Here is a 17,841-nt window from a genome sequence, read left to right as displayed (position 1 = left end):
AGCATTAGTAATGCTACACTTGGTCGGTCACATTCCAGCTGAATGGTAATATTGATCAATCACTGCAGATGCCAATGACCTCTTAGGCTGCTAACATTTGTTCAGGCATCTAGTACTGTATGAGCTGATTCAAGCCTGAACACTGAAACCTCACTTATTTCAGGCCTACACGCAATCTTCAAAAGCGGAAGAAAAAGAAACGATTCAGTGGGTACGGTTTGCATACACAGAAGTAAATGGTAAGCATAGTCTGATGTAGTTGTGCTGTGACATATTGTTATAATTACTATGCACAAACAATACTTCATGTACATATTATTTGAGCAAGGAAGGCTGTCAATGGCCAAGAACTTGAGAAGCAGCACTTGTGCTTGTTCTGTATGCATGCTCTTCGTAGGCTTCCATAAGCACCTTTACATGCGAAAAACTTCATTGCCGTATTATAATTGTGTAATATACCGCTTAGGGCATGGTGTAGAGTTTCACTGGTGAAACATCTACAGTCGCTGATGTAATGTCAGTTAAGGGGATAATATCGGGGGTAGGCAGAGGAGTAACATCCATGACAACAAAACTGAAATTGAAGTTGATTTATGGATTTAGAGATTGTTTTCTTACCAAGCAAATTTTGGTGACAAGTGTTCATATTGATTTAATGGTGGTTTCAGAAGAAGAAAAAAAGCCAACGTAAATAAATAGATGCATGCATTTATTGTTTTCATTTTAATGGTCTGGGTGAAAGTAGAAATGAAAAAGTGCCTTTATCCAATAGTAATGTTTCATCAAATGCTATAATAAGAATTTAGTGTTGTGATTCACAAGACTGCACTCTTTTGGCAGATGGCAGCAGAGATTACAATGGAACTGCCCCACCGCTTCTACTTGTCGTTGGTTATGTAAATGGAGTCCAAGTGTGGTGTGTGTCGGTACGTAACAAACTGCCTGTGATTCAAGCATAGTAATGAAAGTGGGAGCAAATGGAATCCAGTTTTTATTAATTTGCTGTTGATAGTGACTTGTTTTGGGTGTCACTGCAAAAGATAAAGTTTTTCAGTATTGTTTCTCTAGTATTGAAGTATCTTTTGGCTGGTGACAGTTTGACTGGAATTATATGTGCTAAACCACATTGAAATCGCAGTGATTAAGCATTTTGGTATACATGTGATGCTGCAAGTTGTGTAGTTTTTTTTTTACCTGTGATATTTTATGACACCAATCTCTTTACTTTTTTCTGCTGCTAGTTTTAGGTATAAACTTCTTTTCCATTTCTTCAGATACAAGACACCTGCATAAAACACCTGCATTTAAGACAGGACTTTTTTTTTTTTTAGTGTGGTCAACATAATTTCCAGGGCCCTTCACTATGGCATCCCTCATAGCCTGAGTTGCTTTGGGATGTTAAGCCCCATAAATCATAAACCATAAACATTTTCGCAAGTTCGAAGTGTTGTACAAAATTTGGGTCTATTGAGTTTCATAGTCCACCGTATGTCTATTTAATTTAGCGCATGTTGGACCTTTGCCTCCGTCTTCTTTAGTAAAGTTGTTAATGAAAGCAGTTGCAGTGTGCGCTTGGTAGCAAAATGGCATGCTTTTCATGAAATGCACGGGATGTGAAGTATTTTTGTCATTTCCAGGCTAATGGGGAAGCGCAAGAAGTTTTGTCTTGGAGACAGGGGCCTGTGAGAGCACTGAACATTCTGCCAGCACCAGACAGTAAGTGACCCACTTGCAAAATTCATTCCTATGCCCTCATTTTGCACATTCTTTAATTGGCCGTATCAGTAATGCAACACATGGCTTTGAGTCACACTTCTGATGGTTTCTTATTTATTTTAATGAAGGTGTTTAGTAAGCAACCTTTCTCAGAATTTTGCCTTTCAGCTCGTCAAACTAGCACAGTGGCTGAACCGATTTTGCTATCTAAGTTACAATGCGGGTGGCGTTTTGATAGCAACAGGGTGCAGAAATGCCCATGCATTGTAACCCGGCTGGCATTATAGCATTCTGGCCTCTCAAAACTAATCCTGTCATGGTTTTTTTAGGACAAAGATATTCTTTAATCAAGATCCATGAGTTTTCAAGCTTAGCTTTTAGGTTACTGGTACGTTATCACAGCTGGATAGAGTATAGTATTTTTCGTGCATTGTGTAGGACCACAAACTGCTGTCTTGTGCCCCAGTCTCTGTGGTTTTGACCATATGCCTACTTTTTTTTTTCATGGCCATGCAGGCAGTTGTGGCAATGACCCGTTTGCTTCGAAGAGGCCACTCGTGGCTCTTTGCGACAGCTCAAGGTAACAGGTTATTGTGATTGTGTTTTCTGGTACTCAAGCGAGACCCAGCAGATATTTTCTTGTGTTCACTGGCTGTTGAGTGCTGCAAAAAATTAATGGAAGCAGAATGAGGCTATAGCTTACCAGCGTTTTAGGGTTTAAACATTCTGGTCAAATATTAATTTTTTTGTTTTTGCGCTCTCATTACCTCAGTCCAGGGCAGCAGTTCTGTTCTGTCAGCATCGTCTCCCTCAAGACCATGGACCAGGTTCATAACATCAGGTTCAAGGAACCCATCAATGAGATTCGATCCAACAAAAGGTGAGACGCAAAGTTCCAAGTTGCTTAAATCTAAGCTAGACCATTGATTGTCATACTATGCATGAGCTATGTATCGTGATTGTTATTGAAGTGACGGTACCAATGTAGCTGTCCAACTATTATCGCTTTGATGTATAAATCGAAATTCAATTTCAGTTTAAGTCATTGCAAGAAATTAAGAAATTGGCTCTCCTCAGCCTCCAAACAGTGAAAGGGCCATAATGTCATTAGGTCTAATGTGTAAGTGAGCAAAGAGGAGATGGAGGGGTGTTGGTGAGAAAATATAGCTTGCAATCATGGTGCCTAAGAATCCTGAATGCATTGTCATTTTTTTCTATGGCACGTGTTGCTTTGCACTATGTGGCAATTGGAGAGAGAGAAAGAAAAAAATGCTGGCACTTTTGCAATTGCTTTGCTTAGAAGGAAGCTTTAACTCTGACATTCCCGTCTACGAAGGCTGCCTGAAAACTATCAGACATTCTCCTTAATAGTGCTATTTCAAAGAGTGTTGACAAGCTAGGGCAGTGATGCTGCACTGCTCTCCATGGTACTCTCTCCTTGGGATCTTGCTCACTTACCTTTGAGTTCTTCCCACTTAGTGGAAGATACTGCAGTGTCTTATTTTGGGATGGCCTGCAGCTGTTGTGTTGTGTTGCCTTGTTTCTCTCTTTGGTTAGCAAAGATCTCTTGCCTTTCAAATGAGTCTTGAGCTTTCGGAATATCTGTAGGTCACAATCAAGTTTGTCTGCACTGTAGGGGGCTAGCATTTCTGTATGTCAGCACACACCACCAAAAAATGCTGGCCCAAGACGTGATGACGAGTCAGGTACATTTTCACAGTAGAGGCGGTAGTTAGTGGATTCAATAAGTGAGGTCATTTTCTTTTGGCGTCTTTGCTCATCGTTTATGGTGTAACGTCAAGGAGGTGCAGTTTTATCAGGCAATACCTCAGTGATCAAAGAAGACCATCACCCAGACTTTTGCACTTATTTAACCTTACCAAGCTTCATGTGGGCACCCTGATAGCTCCCACTTCATGGACTGTGCTTTCATTTCCTGGTCATAGCCATAGACTATATCTTGTATGTCCTAATCTTCTCCAGAAATATCTAACTAGATCAGCTTTCGTCAGCTCCACTGCAGCTTTGACATTAAGTTCTTTTTGATGCTTGAAACATGAATGAATTTGGCCACCAGACATCTTTTGCATACGTCCTGTATCCAAATTCTGAAAGCAGGAACAGTAAGTAAAATGCTAAGATCATTACACTGATTGTCAGTAAGCTATTTTTGTTGATTACAAGACTCGCTCATTTCACATTTCATTGGTAGACCATCCTCCGTTTTCATCACGTTCAACATCGCTGCAGTTATCCCTGAACCAGTGATAGCAGAATTTCGCTGAATGTAATAATCCCCCAAATTTTTAAGAAACATTGGAACAGTATTCAAAGGTGAATGTTCAAGCCAAACCCAAAACTCTATGGAAATGGATGGCACTGAACGGCCTCTCACTCAATTAATTTCGCTGTTGATCGAGCGTGTGGCGAGTTATTTTCTAGCAGGGAATGAAATGAGATGCAGGCCATGCCATGAATCTCAAAGACATTAAACCCGGTGGGTACTTTCTGGACAGACTTCGTGCTGCCTGTTACTTGTCTAAAGCAATTTATTTTATTGTAAATGTGATAGCCACTGCCGCTGTGTTGCACTGAATAATGATAATTGTTATGAAGGATGAACTTGCTTTTTGCAAGAGAAATTCATAAGTGCCGGTGGCATCATGACTGTACTGTTGGAATAAAGCTATGGTGAGACAGCAGATTCACTAACTGTACCTAGAAGGAATATTGTAACATAAATGACGATTGAGGCCTAAGCAATGAGGAGGGATGAGACCTGGTTACTTAGCTAACAATGGTGTGTAAGTTCTTATAACATTTTAGGTTGCGTATAAAAGTGTAGCAGTTGTTTTTGCAGTGTTTTTAAAAGAGCCACTTTGTCTCAGCCTGCTTTTAGAAGCTCGTCCTTCTTTTATAAAAGCACGGTCACCTTTTAAGGCTATTGTCCATTTAATTTGGTCGCGATAAGTTTTGTACATCGTGCCTGGCTCGACAGCTTAAATGGCAGCTTGACATTCGGAGAGTGTGTTTAGAAAATGGCTTATTGTGTGCTATTGGCAATGCATGCTAGTGGGCTGGGATTCACAGGGTCTTTTTCATTTATTTATTAGTTTTATAATCTGCAGCTTTGCATGGGGTAGGTGCATGGGCATGGGGTAGGAGGAGGTAAAAATGTGCAAAGAAATGGTAACGAACAGCAGCTTATTAAGTACTATGAAAGCACAAGGAAACGCACAGTAAAAAACATGTCAGCTGCGAATAGCAGGATCTAAAAATTCTTTCAAAAGCAGAACAAGAGTAGGGCCAGGAATGGAGTTTCCAAAATTTCTATAATGCAGTGAAAGAACCTATATTTGAACAAGTCATTACAAGGACTGAAAGGTAAAATGTTTAGTTCTTGATAGTTTCATAATGACGATGGTTTACAAAACTTTAAATAGTTGCTGAGTGACTTCAATCACGGAGTTAACACGTGCTAGAACTTAAACATTCAGTGTGACGACGTGAGAAAAGTGGAATGAGCCCCAGCTAAAACAGATGAGATGGTGTAAAGTCTCTGTTTTCTCACGAAAATATAAAATGCACAGCCTTTTTTTGAACCTATTCCAATTTGTTTACATCCACAAGTTACGGTAACTGCAAACAATGCAACCATATTCTAGGATAGTACCGATCCGGGATCAGTACCCATGTAACCTGGCATCTAGTGGAGGAACATGCAAAGTACGGTGCGAGAGCAGGCGTTCTGACAGCTTGGGATTATATAGGCTGCGTCCCATACTTCTTAGTTTACAGTGCAGTGTATCACTACTTTTGACTTAGTCTGGCTGTTTCTTCTTTTTTGCCTACAGGGTCCTGGCTGTCACCTTCCAAGACAAGATATCTGTGTACAATGCTTGCACGTTTAAGGAATGCTTTTGTATTACTGGTACGTCTTTGTTATTTATTTAATTTTCACTGTTTTTATCTCGCATTTCTCGAATGCATTTTTCTCTTTTTCTTGTTCGCCACATCACTGGGACTGTGCAGGTTGCTTTCCTGTGTCGGGGCCAAATGTCAACCCAATTGCGCTGCATACTAGATGGCTGGCGTTCGCGGACAAAGCGGTGAGCCAAGGTTTGCGAGAAAGTCGTGCTGGATGCCTGATTAGAGTGCATGTTTGTAATCGAATGTAAGTTTGTGTATGGTGTACCAAGTTCATCTAAGACTGTTGTTCAGAAAACAGTGCTTGACCTGCTAATGTGGTAGCACTTAGTCCTGTAATGTTCGGAGCATGCCTGAGCTTGTACCCTCAGAGAGCTTGTAAAATCAGTAGCCAGGTCAGAAATTAAAGTGGAATCTTTTTAAGACGAAGTTGCAGGTCCATGTAAATATGTTCATTTAAGTAGAACTGCCTGAAATGTTGGATTGCTACTTGTGAACTAGTAATGATACATGCATAAATGAGGAGGACTCAGCAAATGAATGTTAATCAGGCACAGAAAAAAATATTTTTAGCAACTTTTCATACTATACCTTGCGTTGGGTCGGTGGCCATGTTGAGCCCAAGGGTAGAGGTTTAAATCCCGGCAGCAGCATTTTATTGGGGGAAAAATGCAAAATACATCTGTGTATAGTGCTATGTCGGTTCGCACAAAAGAACCCCAAGTGGTCAAAGTTAATCTGGAACCCACCACTGCGGCATCTCTCATAGCTCACATGCAGCTTCGGGATCTTAAACTCCTCATACCATGGAAATCTGCTCAATGTTGGATGGAGGCTGCTCACAACATTTATGCTTCTGAAAATGCTTAGTCTACTTGAAGAGCACAGTACACTTAATAATTGGATGACGCACGCTAAGCCACCTGCAGCTCACCATTGATGTTGCCGGTCTTCAGGAACATCCGCACGAACAAATCTATTTAGTTACTGTGTTGTGGTATTGCAGTAGTTGGCATTAACCATTGTTCGCAGGTTTAATGGTCCATATTAAGCAGTTTTTTCTCAGCATTATATCTGTGGGAAACTGTATAAGCCTTTGCAAATTGTTCAGCTTTTCAGAATGGAGTTTGCCTTAAAGAGTCTGCTGTATGTGGCTGCAAGAAAAAGTTTAAATATGTAATGTTGACAGGTGCTGCTGGGAAATTTTATTGCTGTCTTGCTTTTCTATTGGTTGATAATTTTTTTTAGCAAAATCCTAAAGCTTCCTCTTCGTTGTTTCTTGTCACTGAAGTTCAACTTTCTTTTGAACCATTGCAGCTTTTTCCAGTGCACCAGACAAGAGGTGGAGTTGCCGGTGAAGGCACGCAGTCCTACACTGCAACAGTCATACATGCTGCCAAGGTAGGCCCGCTGAGCAGCTTCGACACTTCCCCTGCGCTAATCAGGGGCAGAAAATGTGTCATCACGATTTTCATGAGCCATAGCTTTCAGCCTCTCTTTTGTGGTGCAATTGTTCTCATTTGTTGTATCATATCATTCTGGTTTGCTGCATGTGAACCATGCCTACGGATCTGCCCAGCACAGTTAATTTACAAATCAGCAATGCAGGGCGTTGTCAATATACTCTGCTCATTTCTGTTTAACAGATAATACAGCGATTACGTTTCGTAAGTTTCGTGGGGTCTCGTCGTTTGATCCTTCTACATCATTGTGTCAACAATTTCCTTTGTCATCCAGCTGTCCTCACGACTTCATTGTCATTTTTCTTAAATCATTGCAGAGCTGATGGAATGGTAGCCATGCTGAGATTACAGGCTTGTTAATAAAACTGCAGGCTGGTAATAAAACTTTCTGGTAGTTACACTGTCGATGGCAAACATTAAACGTGATCTGAGAATTCAGCACTTTTCCCACTAATGCTCTTTTCGCTCAGTATCAGCTAGATTTTGATGCATTGTACAGAATGCAGAAAAGAAAAATCCTAAGGACAAGCAGAGTATGTAGTGTTGAAAAAAAAAAGTGCTGCGGTTATTCAGATTAGGCACACCTCAATGTAAAGTTATTCTTTGGCATGATGGAACAAGGTCTAACTAGGTAATGGTCATGTAGAGCTTTCTCGATGATCTTTTATACCTTCCTGGCTCTTAACAGCTCATGCCGTAAAAGCAAGCTTATGTCATTACCATCGTGCCATTCCTTGATTTGTAGACGCTGGGCAAGGGCCTGTCCTTGTTTAGCGAGACGGTGGCATCGAGCCTGACCGGTCACAAAGCACCTTCGGCGAGCACCTCTGCCAAGAAGGACTGTCACCGGCTGGGAGGCAGCCTTAGTGGCGCACCGGGCAGTGCCGGAGCCTCGATGGCCACCTGCCCTGGCGTGGTGTCTGTGGTGGACGTGCTTGGTGTGGCCCGTGGCTCGTCCTTCAGCACGGAAGAGGATGCCGAGCCCGACGGACTGGTGGCCCACTTCCAGGCACACCATGGGGAGCCCCTGTCCGCCCTGCACTTTGACCCCAGCGGCGTGTTGCTGTTCACGGCCGACCGGTTGGGCCACAACTTCCACCTGTTCCACCTGCAGCCTCACCCAGGGGGCCCCACCTTCGGCAGTGTCCAGCACCTGTACACCCTGCACCGAGGCGACACCACCGCCAAGGTCAAGCAGCGTTCTCTCTTCAGTCGTCGCGTTTGTCAAAGGGATAGCTGGGGGCACATGGCCATTTGTTTTAAGCAGCGAGGGATTGGGATACTTTAATAATCTGTAAAGGGCTTGCTTGGGCCATTTGGTACCATCGGGCCAAAATCAAGGGCAAGCACTTGCTGTGAACAAAGTATGGACTTGGTCACAAGCCTTCAGGACACAGGACTGGCTTCCATTGAGCAGTATAGTGATGGGCTTAAAGCATTTCCAGAACCCTCCACTATGGCGTCCCTCATAGCCTGAGTTGCTTTGGGACGTTAAACCCCCATAGACCATAAACCAAAGCATACCTGAAGCTTGGTAAAGTCTGGAAGGATGAGGACTAGGGTCTTTCTCCTCTCTTGAAGATTTGGAACTTTAGGAGTGCCATAACTTTTAAACTACACGTTTTTACATTCTTTCACTTTGTTATATTCACCTATAGTGAGCAACCAGCTATGACTCATGTTCTGCTGAGAGTCGCATGAAGTAAAAATCATCAACCCGTTATTCATTGATGGCTTGCTTTCCACTCGAGTGGAAGTGCTGGCAGGGTTCTTGTTTGAGTTGGGTCCACTGGCATGTGTGCACAAAGGTGTGACAAAGCAGTGGGATGACAGGGTGTGAGCAAAAAAAGTGTGTTGCAGAACCCTAGCCATTTTCTGTGGCCTGTTTTCGTACGAAACCAGACGTATTGTCTGCTAGGGACTTCCCTAGGGCACACAAAGAGCAGAGACACATGGCCTTGCTATCTGGCAATGGCGGCTACATGTGTATTTGGAATTGAGACCCCACTTTTGCTTTGTTTTCGGGTTGTGAAAGCACATCGGCATCCTGTGTGACTCACTTATGTGTAGTCACATGTCATGCATGCTGGAGTCTCTTGTTCCCAAACACACTATGTATATATTTCTTGTCAAATGAGTTTCAAAGCAATGTCATTGGAATTTGTCTTCAGCTGTCAGTGACTAGATTTTGGTAGCTGGTCAGTAGTAGTTGGGATTTGATCAATTTCCATTGGTGTCTTTGACTTCCATGTCAGCTATCAATGGCACTTGTGCAGCTTTTGAAACAAAAGTTGCTCATTTGAATTTTATGCCTGATTACAGTAGTTCCATTTATTGCACTGTTACCTCCCCCACCCCCCTGCATTCCCATGTAGTACCCTCGAAAGAGGCCCTCTAGAGGTATCCAGAGTAAAAAGTAAGGAAATTGAATATTTGTAGGCCTCCAAAGTTCAGCATAGCTAATGCACATTTTAGTTTTTTAGTTAGTTTTGCATTGGTATGATTTATGAGTGGCATTTGCAAGATTTTTTGGTGGATTTTGCCATAGTTAGTACGCTGTTTGTGAAAGCATTTGCTGTGCACCCATGGCCTTGTGTAAGTCAGTGATAGTAAATGGCACAACAGGTACTGACTGGAGCAGAGTTGGGGATTCTGTAGCATAATATGATCATGTTAATGAAACAGCACTGTTTACTTGACCTAATCTTGCACCAACTAGCCCTGCTCCAAATTGTCATCATGGCATGCCAAGTTCTGACTGTTGAATGAAAAAATGGCTGTAACTGTTGTTTGCAATAACGGTATTAGAAGGACACCAAGAAGTAGCAATACAGAAGGCTTGGATGCCTGATAAGATCTTTGGCTCTAGTAATAACATACTGCTGGCATCGCTGATGATATAGGTAGCTATTCTTTTGTAGAATGGACAAACATGTTGCAAGCGTGCATACCTGTAGATAGTATAAACTAATACTATACGAAAAACTTGGACTTGTCTGAGGAAAATCAACCTGTACAGTAGGAGTAAAGCTTGTGTACAGCACTAGCACGTTGTGCTGCACTGCAAATACTACTAAACAACACCAGCAAGTTAACATATTTGTGAAAAATGTCTCGTGCGCTTGGTCTTGTGGTTTTAAAAGAACCTGTCTACGTGTAGCCTGATCCGAAATGCTGAATTTTCCTAGCTGTTTCCTGAAACATTGGCTCACTTCTGGTTTTTACCTAGTTAGTCTACCCTTCTTTTCATGGCTTCTCCTGTGAGCTTCCTGTTCAATTTATTATTCAAATTTCATAATACTCTGAGTAACGGGTTACATAAGTCAGTTCATTATTTTTTTACGTCACTGTATTTTGAAAGAGCATTGATGGTTCATCATATGCTTTATTATGATTTGTAGGCGTTCTTTTGTGCTCTCTTGGGTGTATAACTGGGAATTTCATTTGCTGTGATTTGGTACTGTCCAGCAGTGTTTTTGGTCAAGCTTGATGCCTTGGTGGACTGCCTAGGGGTCATAATATACAATCCACAGTTTCCATGAGCCTAATATAGCAAACATCATTGTTGCTGCAGCTATAATTTCAAAGGGCCCCTTGCATTTAAACTATACATGGAAGACACTTAGAAAGTAGTCCTTGTTGGTTATGTGATTAGTTGGTTGCTTGCGCAGTCGTGACTAGGGAGTGTTAATCAGGAGTACTCTCACAAAAATAAGCTTCGCATATTGGTGCAAGCCATTTGCTCTATTAAATAATAAAAGTACTTCTCATTGAGTGCTTTCCCAGTACAATTTTCTGAAAAAGCTACCTAATCACACCGTTAATAATGATGTGATATCCAATGTCCACTTGTGGGTACTTGGTCAGAAACATGACTAGGACTCTCGATAGGCTTTAATTTCACTGCTGCCCATTGCATTTGAAATTCCTGCTACCTTAAAGGTATTGAGAGTAGTATCTGGGCCGATGCACATCACATGTTCATTATCTATGAGCTGGTGAGCTCAAGTGGCACTTCTGTGAGACATCGTGTCGGGTGTTTAATCATAGTCTTCAGTTTCCACCCACTCCAAGCATAGGTGCTTTCTTACCCTTCTCAATTACGGCCAAACTCATGGGAGTGGCTCTTGGATAAGTGGGGTCATTAGTTGAGTGCACCTAGTGACGGTGCCTTGCACATTCTGAAGGCGAGAGGGCAAAGCATGTTGCAAGCTGTGTACTTCTTGTGCCACCAGATTCAGGACGTGGCGTTCTCGTTGGACAGCCGGTGGGTGGCAGTGAGCACGCTCAGGGGCACCACGCACATATTCCCCATTACCCCTTATGGAGGTGAGACGTGCTTGGCTCTTTTTTACCTTGTCGTTACGAGCTCGTTATCAGCTTGTACCAAATTGTGCATAGAGTCACTTTATGGCTGTGTGTCGTAAACATGTAGAGAGAAAAATATGGGTAGAGCAACGGGATCAGAGGTACCTTGAAACTGGAAATTATGCAACTGCTACAGGTGTTCTTTTCCTGCTTACGTTCCTTGCTTCTTGAAGTACCTTAGTATGGTTATGCAGTAGTACGGTGTAATTCTGTAATTGGCATCCTTTCTTTTCATATTCGTAGTACTTGTAATTGTTTCTTGCCCAAAAGTTCTCAGTTTCACTAGAGGTTGATTATTTTTGTTTTGTACAGTAGTTTGGTATAATGCTGTCTTGCTGCATGTGATGTGATTGTGATGATTTTTGTGGTTTCTGTCAATGCAGTCAAACCCAGTTGTAACGAACAGCAGGATTCAATGTGATTTGTTTGATTTATGGAATAATTCGATATACCCGAACCCGCTTATAACAAACTTCAGTAAACTTCAGTACCAAATTTATTATGCACGAGGTTGTGAACAGTGGAGCGAAAACATGCTGATGAAAGAAAAACCATGGCACTCACCATGAATAATCTACTGGATAGTAATTTATTGGTGAGAAATGTGCACTTATTTACAGTTTGCAGAGATTTTTGCCTGAACACTTTGTTTAGCTTCATCAGTGAGAATCGCATTTTCGACGCACGACATCAGTTTGGCGAACTCCAGTCCACTTCCCTGGATTCCCAAGCAGTGTTGTCGCAGCACATCGATATCAGAAAAGGCTTCGTTAAGTGTCAGCTTAGGATGATCATCTTCCGGCTGCGGCTCCTCGGTCTCCTCTGGGGCATCAGACATTAGCACACCGGAAACAATTTCCGAGTCCAGAGGCCTCGTTGTCATAGCTATGTCGTCGTTAACCGTTAAAAATTCCTCGAAGGCAAATAAGTTGGAATATCGACGAGTTCTTCCCACAGCCTGGTGTCGTTGTCATCTTGCACTGTGGGCACCGTACTTGCAGCTTCCGCACTCTCATGACACAGTCCAGCATGATGGGAGCAGTTCTAGATTGTGTCTAGAGTCACGTCTTGCCAAGCGCGACTGATCTTCTCGATTGCAGCCTGCAAATTAATCTTCAGTTATCATACACCTGAAGTTTCACTAAGAGCCCCTCAACTATCTTCTGGTAGTGCAGCTTGAACACATGAATGATGCCTTAATGAACTGGCTGTAAAGTCACTGTTGCGTTTGGTGGCAGGAAGCAAAGCTCAATTTTTTTAGCAAGATGCCGCAATGATGTGCCGAAAGGCATCCAAGATGAGGCAAATCTTGCACCCATTTGTTGCAAGCTCCTCATCCCAGTCACGCAGCCAAGCCCCAAATAGCGCCCTGGTCATCCAAACCTTGGAGTTCGAGTTGTACATAACTGGGAGCAAAGCGTATCCGCGCAGGCACACAGGCGACTTGAACTTGCCAGTGACATACAGTCGCAACTTTGAAGAGCTGTCCATGTTTGTTGTGAAGAGGACTGTCTTGCGGGCCTTATTCATTTTCCCACCATGGCACTTCTCATTTTTCATTGCCAAGGTCCTACTTGGCAGCATTGCCAGTCCAAACAAGGCAGTTTCGTCCCTGTTGTAAAGGCTGCCTGGTTTGTACGTCTTCCTCACAGCACACCACACGTCTTGTAACTTCTCAGCACCTTCTGCATCAACTTCGTGGCTCTCGCTTGCAACTGTCTTTCTGGTGATGAACTAGGGGTCCTCAAATATCTTTTTAGCCAACTGCTCCCCACTGTAAATCCCTCAATGTTCAGGATGCAGGTGAAATCTCTTGCCTTCTGCTGTGGCATGCGGTCAGAGATGGGCATATTTCATGCGCAGACGTCCAAGAACCACTGGTACAGGGCTTTCTCATCTCCATAGTTAGCCAGCTTGCGGAGGTGACGGCCATCAGTATATTTAGGTGTTCTTGTCTGTTGTATCTGATGGCCGACTTGTTTTTCAAGATACCACTTATGTACTGCTTAGAATCTTGAATTGTGCTGCAATGTCGCGACTTTTTCCACCACACTCAACGTGGCAGATAATTTCAAGTTTGTCGGAAAGCGGCAGGGCTTGCCATTGTTTCATTGTCATCTTGCAGGATGATGTGTCGAAAAGCAAATGTGCAACAACGCAGGCACAGCCAGATGCCCGACTTGTAAACGTGAATAAAGAAAGCCTGGAGGGCGATGTCTCTCAGTGTTCATAGGCAGCCAGGCTGTCTTATTCTCAAAGCCAGCACGATAGATCCGGAGTTACTCGCATGTACTTGATCACGTGGTTGGCAGCTGCCGGATAGGATCGCTGCAAAGCAAAGCTGATCGAAGGCGCAAATTTTAAAGGACTGCTTCCACTTTCCCTACGTTTCCCAAGCTTGACTGATGTGCGACTGGCCAGTGTGGTTGCTTGGAGTCTACCCCGGAGCCGGCGCAGCAGTGCATTGGCAGACGTTTAGTGGCCGATTCCGGGCGCTCATAGTTCGGTATACTAATGTGTAGATCGTTGTAAAGAGTGCACTTTACATGCATAACACTAGAAGAACTTGCGAGTGCTCATTATAAAGCATAATTCTCTCTATCCGAGTTCGTTATATTTGGGTTTGACTGTGCGTAGCTCATGTTCAGTAATTGAATTGTCCGTTAGCTGACTTATTTCTTCAGTAGCAGTGTGACTTCATGCAGTCTGTGGTGATCGGTCACTGTATATTGCCATGTATAAGCTGACATTTTATTTCAGAAAACAGTCATCTGAAAATAGGGGCGAGAGTCAACCTATAGAGAAGTCGACCTATCTGTGGGGTCTTAGGTACTTCCGACTGAGGATGTGCCTCGTGTCAATGCTTGTTACTGGCACGACACATAGAGCTGCATGTCTCAAAAAAAGAAAATTGCACATTTGTGTGCCAATTGGGTCTACTAGAAAAATGCAAAAAACGTGCCGTTTACCCAGCTCGCTCTTGCTGGCACTCGCTTTCCCTTACGAACAGTAGACAGCGCAAGAGCTAACTTCCAGTAACATCTGGGGGATGCTTCACGCCGGAGTCCGAAACTGCAGGTCTGTTGGGAGTTTGATTTGCCGCTAGTCAGCTGGCCATATGCAAATATAAAAGGCAGGATGGAGCGCCATTTTGTTGCCTTCGATCTCCATTTGCCTCTGACTGCTGGCCCTGTAAATGCATCGTTTTGGGATTTTTTTGTTTGAGTGGCACGCACTGCAATGCCAGCTTATATTTGGAATTAACTTTATTTTAGTTGGCGAGGGCTACAAATTTGGAGGGTCAACTTGTATTCAGAGTCGACTTATATGCGGCAATATATGGCACACAGTACACTTTCTTGGCACTTTGGAAAGTAGCCAGGCTGTCTTTATTTTTTTTTTGCACGTCTCGCCTTGCCTCCTTTGTCACCATGGACTGGTTGAAAAAGCATAGAAAAGAGAATTCAAAAGGGCTGCTGCCTGGCCTCTTTGGCTTGTCTTCTGTGCAGGTCCTATCACTCGACGCACCCACACCTCCCCCCGAGTTGTGAACCGGCTGAGCAGGTTTCACAAGAGCGCGGGCCTGGAAGAGATTCAGTCCGCCCCTTCCACTGGCCGCAACAGCCCCGTGCTCTCGGGAAGCCCCAGCTCTTCAAGTGCGCACCACTCCACTTCTGCTTCTTTGCGCTGCTTTTCTTAACGCCGAGTAAAAGTGTGAAGCTGCAATGGCCTAGCCAAAACGATTGTCGAGACAGTACTTGAGGTGCCAACAAATTGCTGAACCTAACACCCACTGTTTCAAGTTCATTGCTGTGCATTTTGACAGTGTGAAAAATTTGCGAATGTGCTGCTCTCTGTTGGGGTAAAATGATAGCTGTGCCTTGCTTTTGCAAGCGCACTCACTCCCAGGCCTATTTGGCCTGCCTGGACAGCTCTGTTCGGCCAGCAGGTGACTGCAGAAGTTTTCTGTTCCAGTGTGTACTACGCCGATGGCATAAACCTCCGAAAAAGTGTGCACACTTATTTCTGTACTAGTGAGTGATAAAAACAACACATTAAAGTTGTTCACCTTGCTGACTAGTATAATATAAAAGGTCAGCCTCCATGGAGTGGAAAGCAGCAACAAGTTAGCGTACCTCACAAGGGAGCACCCACTCAGCACCTGGTACTCAAATGCAGCCGTTTCCTGCTAACCTAACATTTTAGCTTTGAATCTACCTCCAGCAGAAGTGGCGAATTTGTAGCAATTGACAAGTGCCAGTTTGGCGCAGAGAACTGACCCTCGCTCCCAGCCTTCAGGATTCCTGGTACATCTTGTTTTTAATGCCCAGTGGCCATTGTGGGCAGTGCTGTCATTTGAGTGGAGGTTGGCCTTAATTAGTGGAGCTATGTAGAAGACGTTGGCGATTAAAATTGCAAGGCTTGCAAGTCTCTAAGGCTGCCATCTGGCTGCATTCATGCATTCATGAAATACCAGAAAAGCCAAACTGCACCAGTCTTTGATTTCGAAGGAGTGGTTTCTATGTCTATGACCATGACCATCTTTCCTGGGGCAGTAGTTTTAAACTCTTTTGTCTTTCCTTTTTTCCGATTAAGCTGGGGAGCAATCTTCATGGCGTGACGCAAATGTGGTGCACATGTGAACACGGCTGCAGGCTCGTCAAGCAGCAGCCTGGAAAAATATGCCTCGGGCAGTCTTCGGCGCCTGGGCCCTCAGCCTACCCTGGTGTCCCCGCTGGCCCAGATCAAGCAGGGGACTGGCTTCTCAGTGGCTGGCATAGGTGCCCCCCAGAGCAGTCCTCCGCGGGGGCGCCGCCCCTCAGGTCCCGCCACCAAGGAGGCCTTCAGCATTGTGGCCGCCTTTGCCCAACCCCGAGCCTGGCTGGTGGGAAGCCCCAGCACGGCCCGTGACAAGAAAGGTATGTGCAGCTGCAGGCATTTACCATGTGCATAGACTGGACAAAAAATTGAAAGCCGAAGTCAGTTGGAATAGGCTTCCAAATTCTAAGGTCAGCAACAACCAACATTTTGGAGTCCTTGGAGCTTGTTGTACTAAAGTGTGTGAGCTTGTAGTTATGGTTGTGGCCAAGTATATCATATAGTATCATCATATAGGACATAGATATGGGGTACATATCCATATAGGACATCGCATTTTGCTAGTGGATGGCGTCACAGTGGAGTCCAGTTAAAACACAGTGTCCCTTTCAGGGGTACACACATTATAACTGTCATCTCCCCTCCTTTACTTTTTTTTTTCCTGCAATAGCAACAAGTAGTTGACTCTTTGTGTTAGGGAAACATGCACATCTAGCGGACATGGCAGCATAGTTGCAGAATGAGCTGTGGATCCTCGTAAAGCATGTTTTTATGACTACAGATCAGTTTGGAGACAGCCTGATGTTTTTGAACTCTTGATGAAGATGCATTTCATTGTGAACAGAAAAAGTTCTGCTGAGGAAGCAAGCTTTTGTGTCTTTAGGTGCCACAAGCTGTCATTACCAGGCATTTCTAAAGAGCCAGAGTATATGTAAACAGAATGTGCTGTTATCACTAGTCGATATACTAGACTCTAAAATTTGTTTGGATAAGATAATCTGCATAGAAAGTCTGGATTTGAAGAGGTTTGAGACACCAAACCATGCCTATTTACTTGCTGGTAACCTCTAGAATTTCATATCTTTATGAATGCAGGGAGCCCCAATCCCCCCTTTGTGGGTATGTTGTTTCTCTGGTATTCACAGGGCTCCTAAACACCCCAAGTTTAAGCATTGCAGGAGCACAATATGCCTTGGTCAACCTGCTATGCAGAGTTGTTTTAAGGAGATTTTGATAAAAATTCTATCGAGTATGAAAACAACTCATCTTGTGGCATACTACAAGCCAGATTTCTCTGCAAATTAAATTCTTTTATGTATTTATCTTTTATGAAATATAGCATCAAGTAATTGCTTCAGCACCTTTAGCAGTGCAAGCTTGGACATCAAACCCAGTACTTAAAAGAATTTGTAATCACCAGCACGAGAAGAGATTAAAGCACATTAAGAACAGGTGACTAATTTATTGCCAGAGAGAACCTAGAAATGAGTTCATACTCACCAGCTTGTTCGCAGGAATACTTAATACCTATGCTTAATGGAACAATATTCCCAAGGTCATGTTATGAAGATTAGATGGAGCTGTGCAAGAACTTGCAGGACTTTTCAACAGTTTGCAAGCCATTTGAGAATGGCTGCATCAGTTACTGAGCTCTGCAATGTGGCTAGTTCAAATGGCTGTGCTTTACCCTGTCTGAACAAGCACCATGTGCGTTACATCATATGCAAAGCATAACACCTAGCATTACATAGCAGCTTCAGCATATTGC

General features: G+C 43.5%; 1 protein-coding gene across 1 annotated transcript in view; it reads left to right on the top strand.

The window, feature by feature from the left end:
- Nucleotides 1-17,841, top strand: part of LOC144121191 (BCAS3 microtubule associated cell migration factor-like) — a 38,296-nt gene that overhangs the window by 2,047 nt on the left and 18,408 nt on the right. The window contains exons 3-14 of the mRNA XM_077654263.1: nt 164-239; nt 841-926; nt 1,638-1,716; nt 2,233-2,296; nt 2,489-2,596; nt 5,571-5,647; nt 5,749-5,825; nt 6,961-7,044; nt 7,852-8,295; nt 11,342-11,435; nt 14,984-15,130; nt 16,130-16,393. Coding sequence (XP_077510389.1) covers nt 164-239; nt 841-926; nt 1,638-1,716; nt 2,233-2,296; nt 2,489-2,596; nt 5,571-5,647; nt 5,749-5,825; nt 6,961-7,044; nt 7,852-8,295; nt 11,342-11,435; nt 14,984-15,130; nt 16,130-16,393 — 1,600 coding nt within the window. The remainder of the gene's footprint in view (nt 1-163; nt 240-840; nt 927-1,637; nt 1,717-2,232; nt 2,297-2,488; nt 2,597-5,570; nt 5,648-5,748; nt 5,826-6,960; nt 7,045-7,851; nt 8,296-11,341; nt 11,436-14,983; nt 15,131-16,129; nt 16,394-17,841) is intronic.

The sequence above is a fragment of the Amblyomma americanum genome, chromosome 2 (genome assembly GCF_052857255.1).
Source record: "Amblyomma americanum isolate KBUSLIRL-KWMA chromosome 2, ASM5285725v1, whole genome shotgun sequence".
Lineage (NCBI taxonomy): Eukaryota > Metazoa > Arthropoda > Arachnida > Ixodida > Ixodidae > Amblyomma > Amblyomma americanum.
Note: the sequence above shows the minus strand (reverse complement) of the source record. Positions and strands in the feature narration are given on the sequence as shown.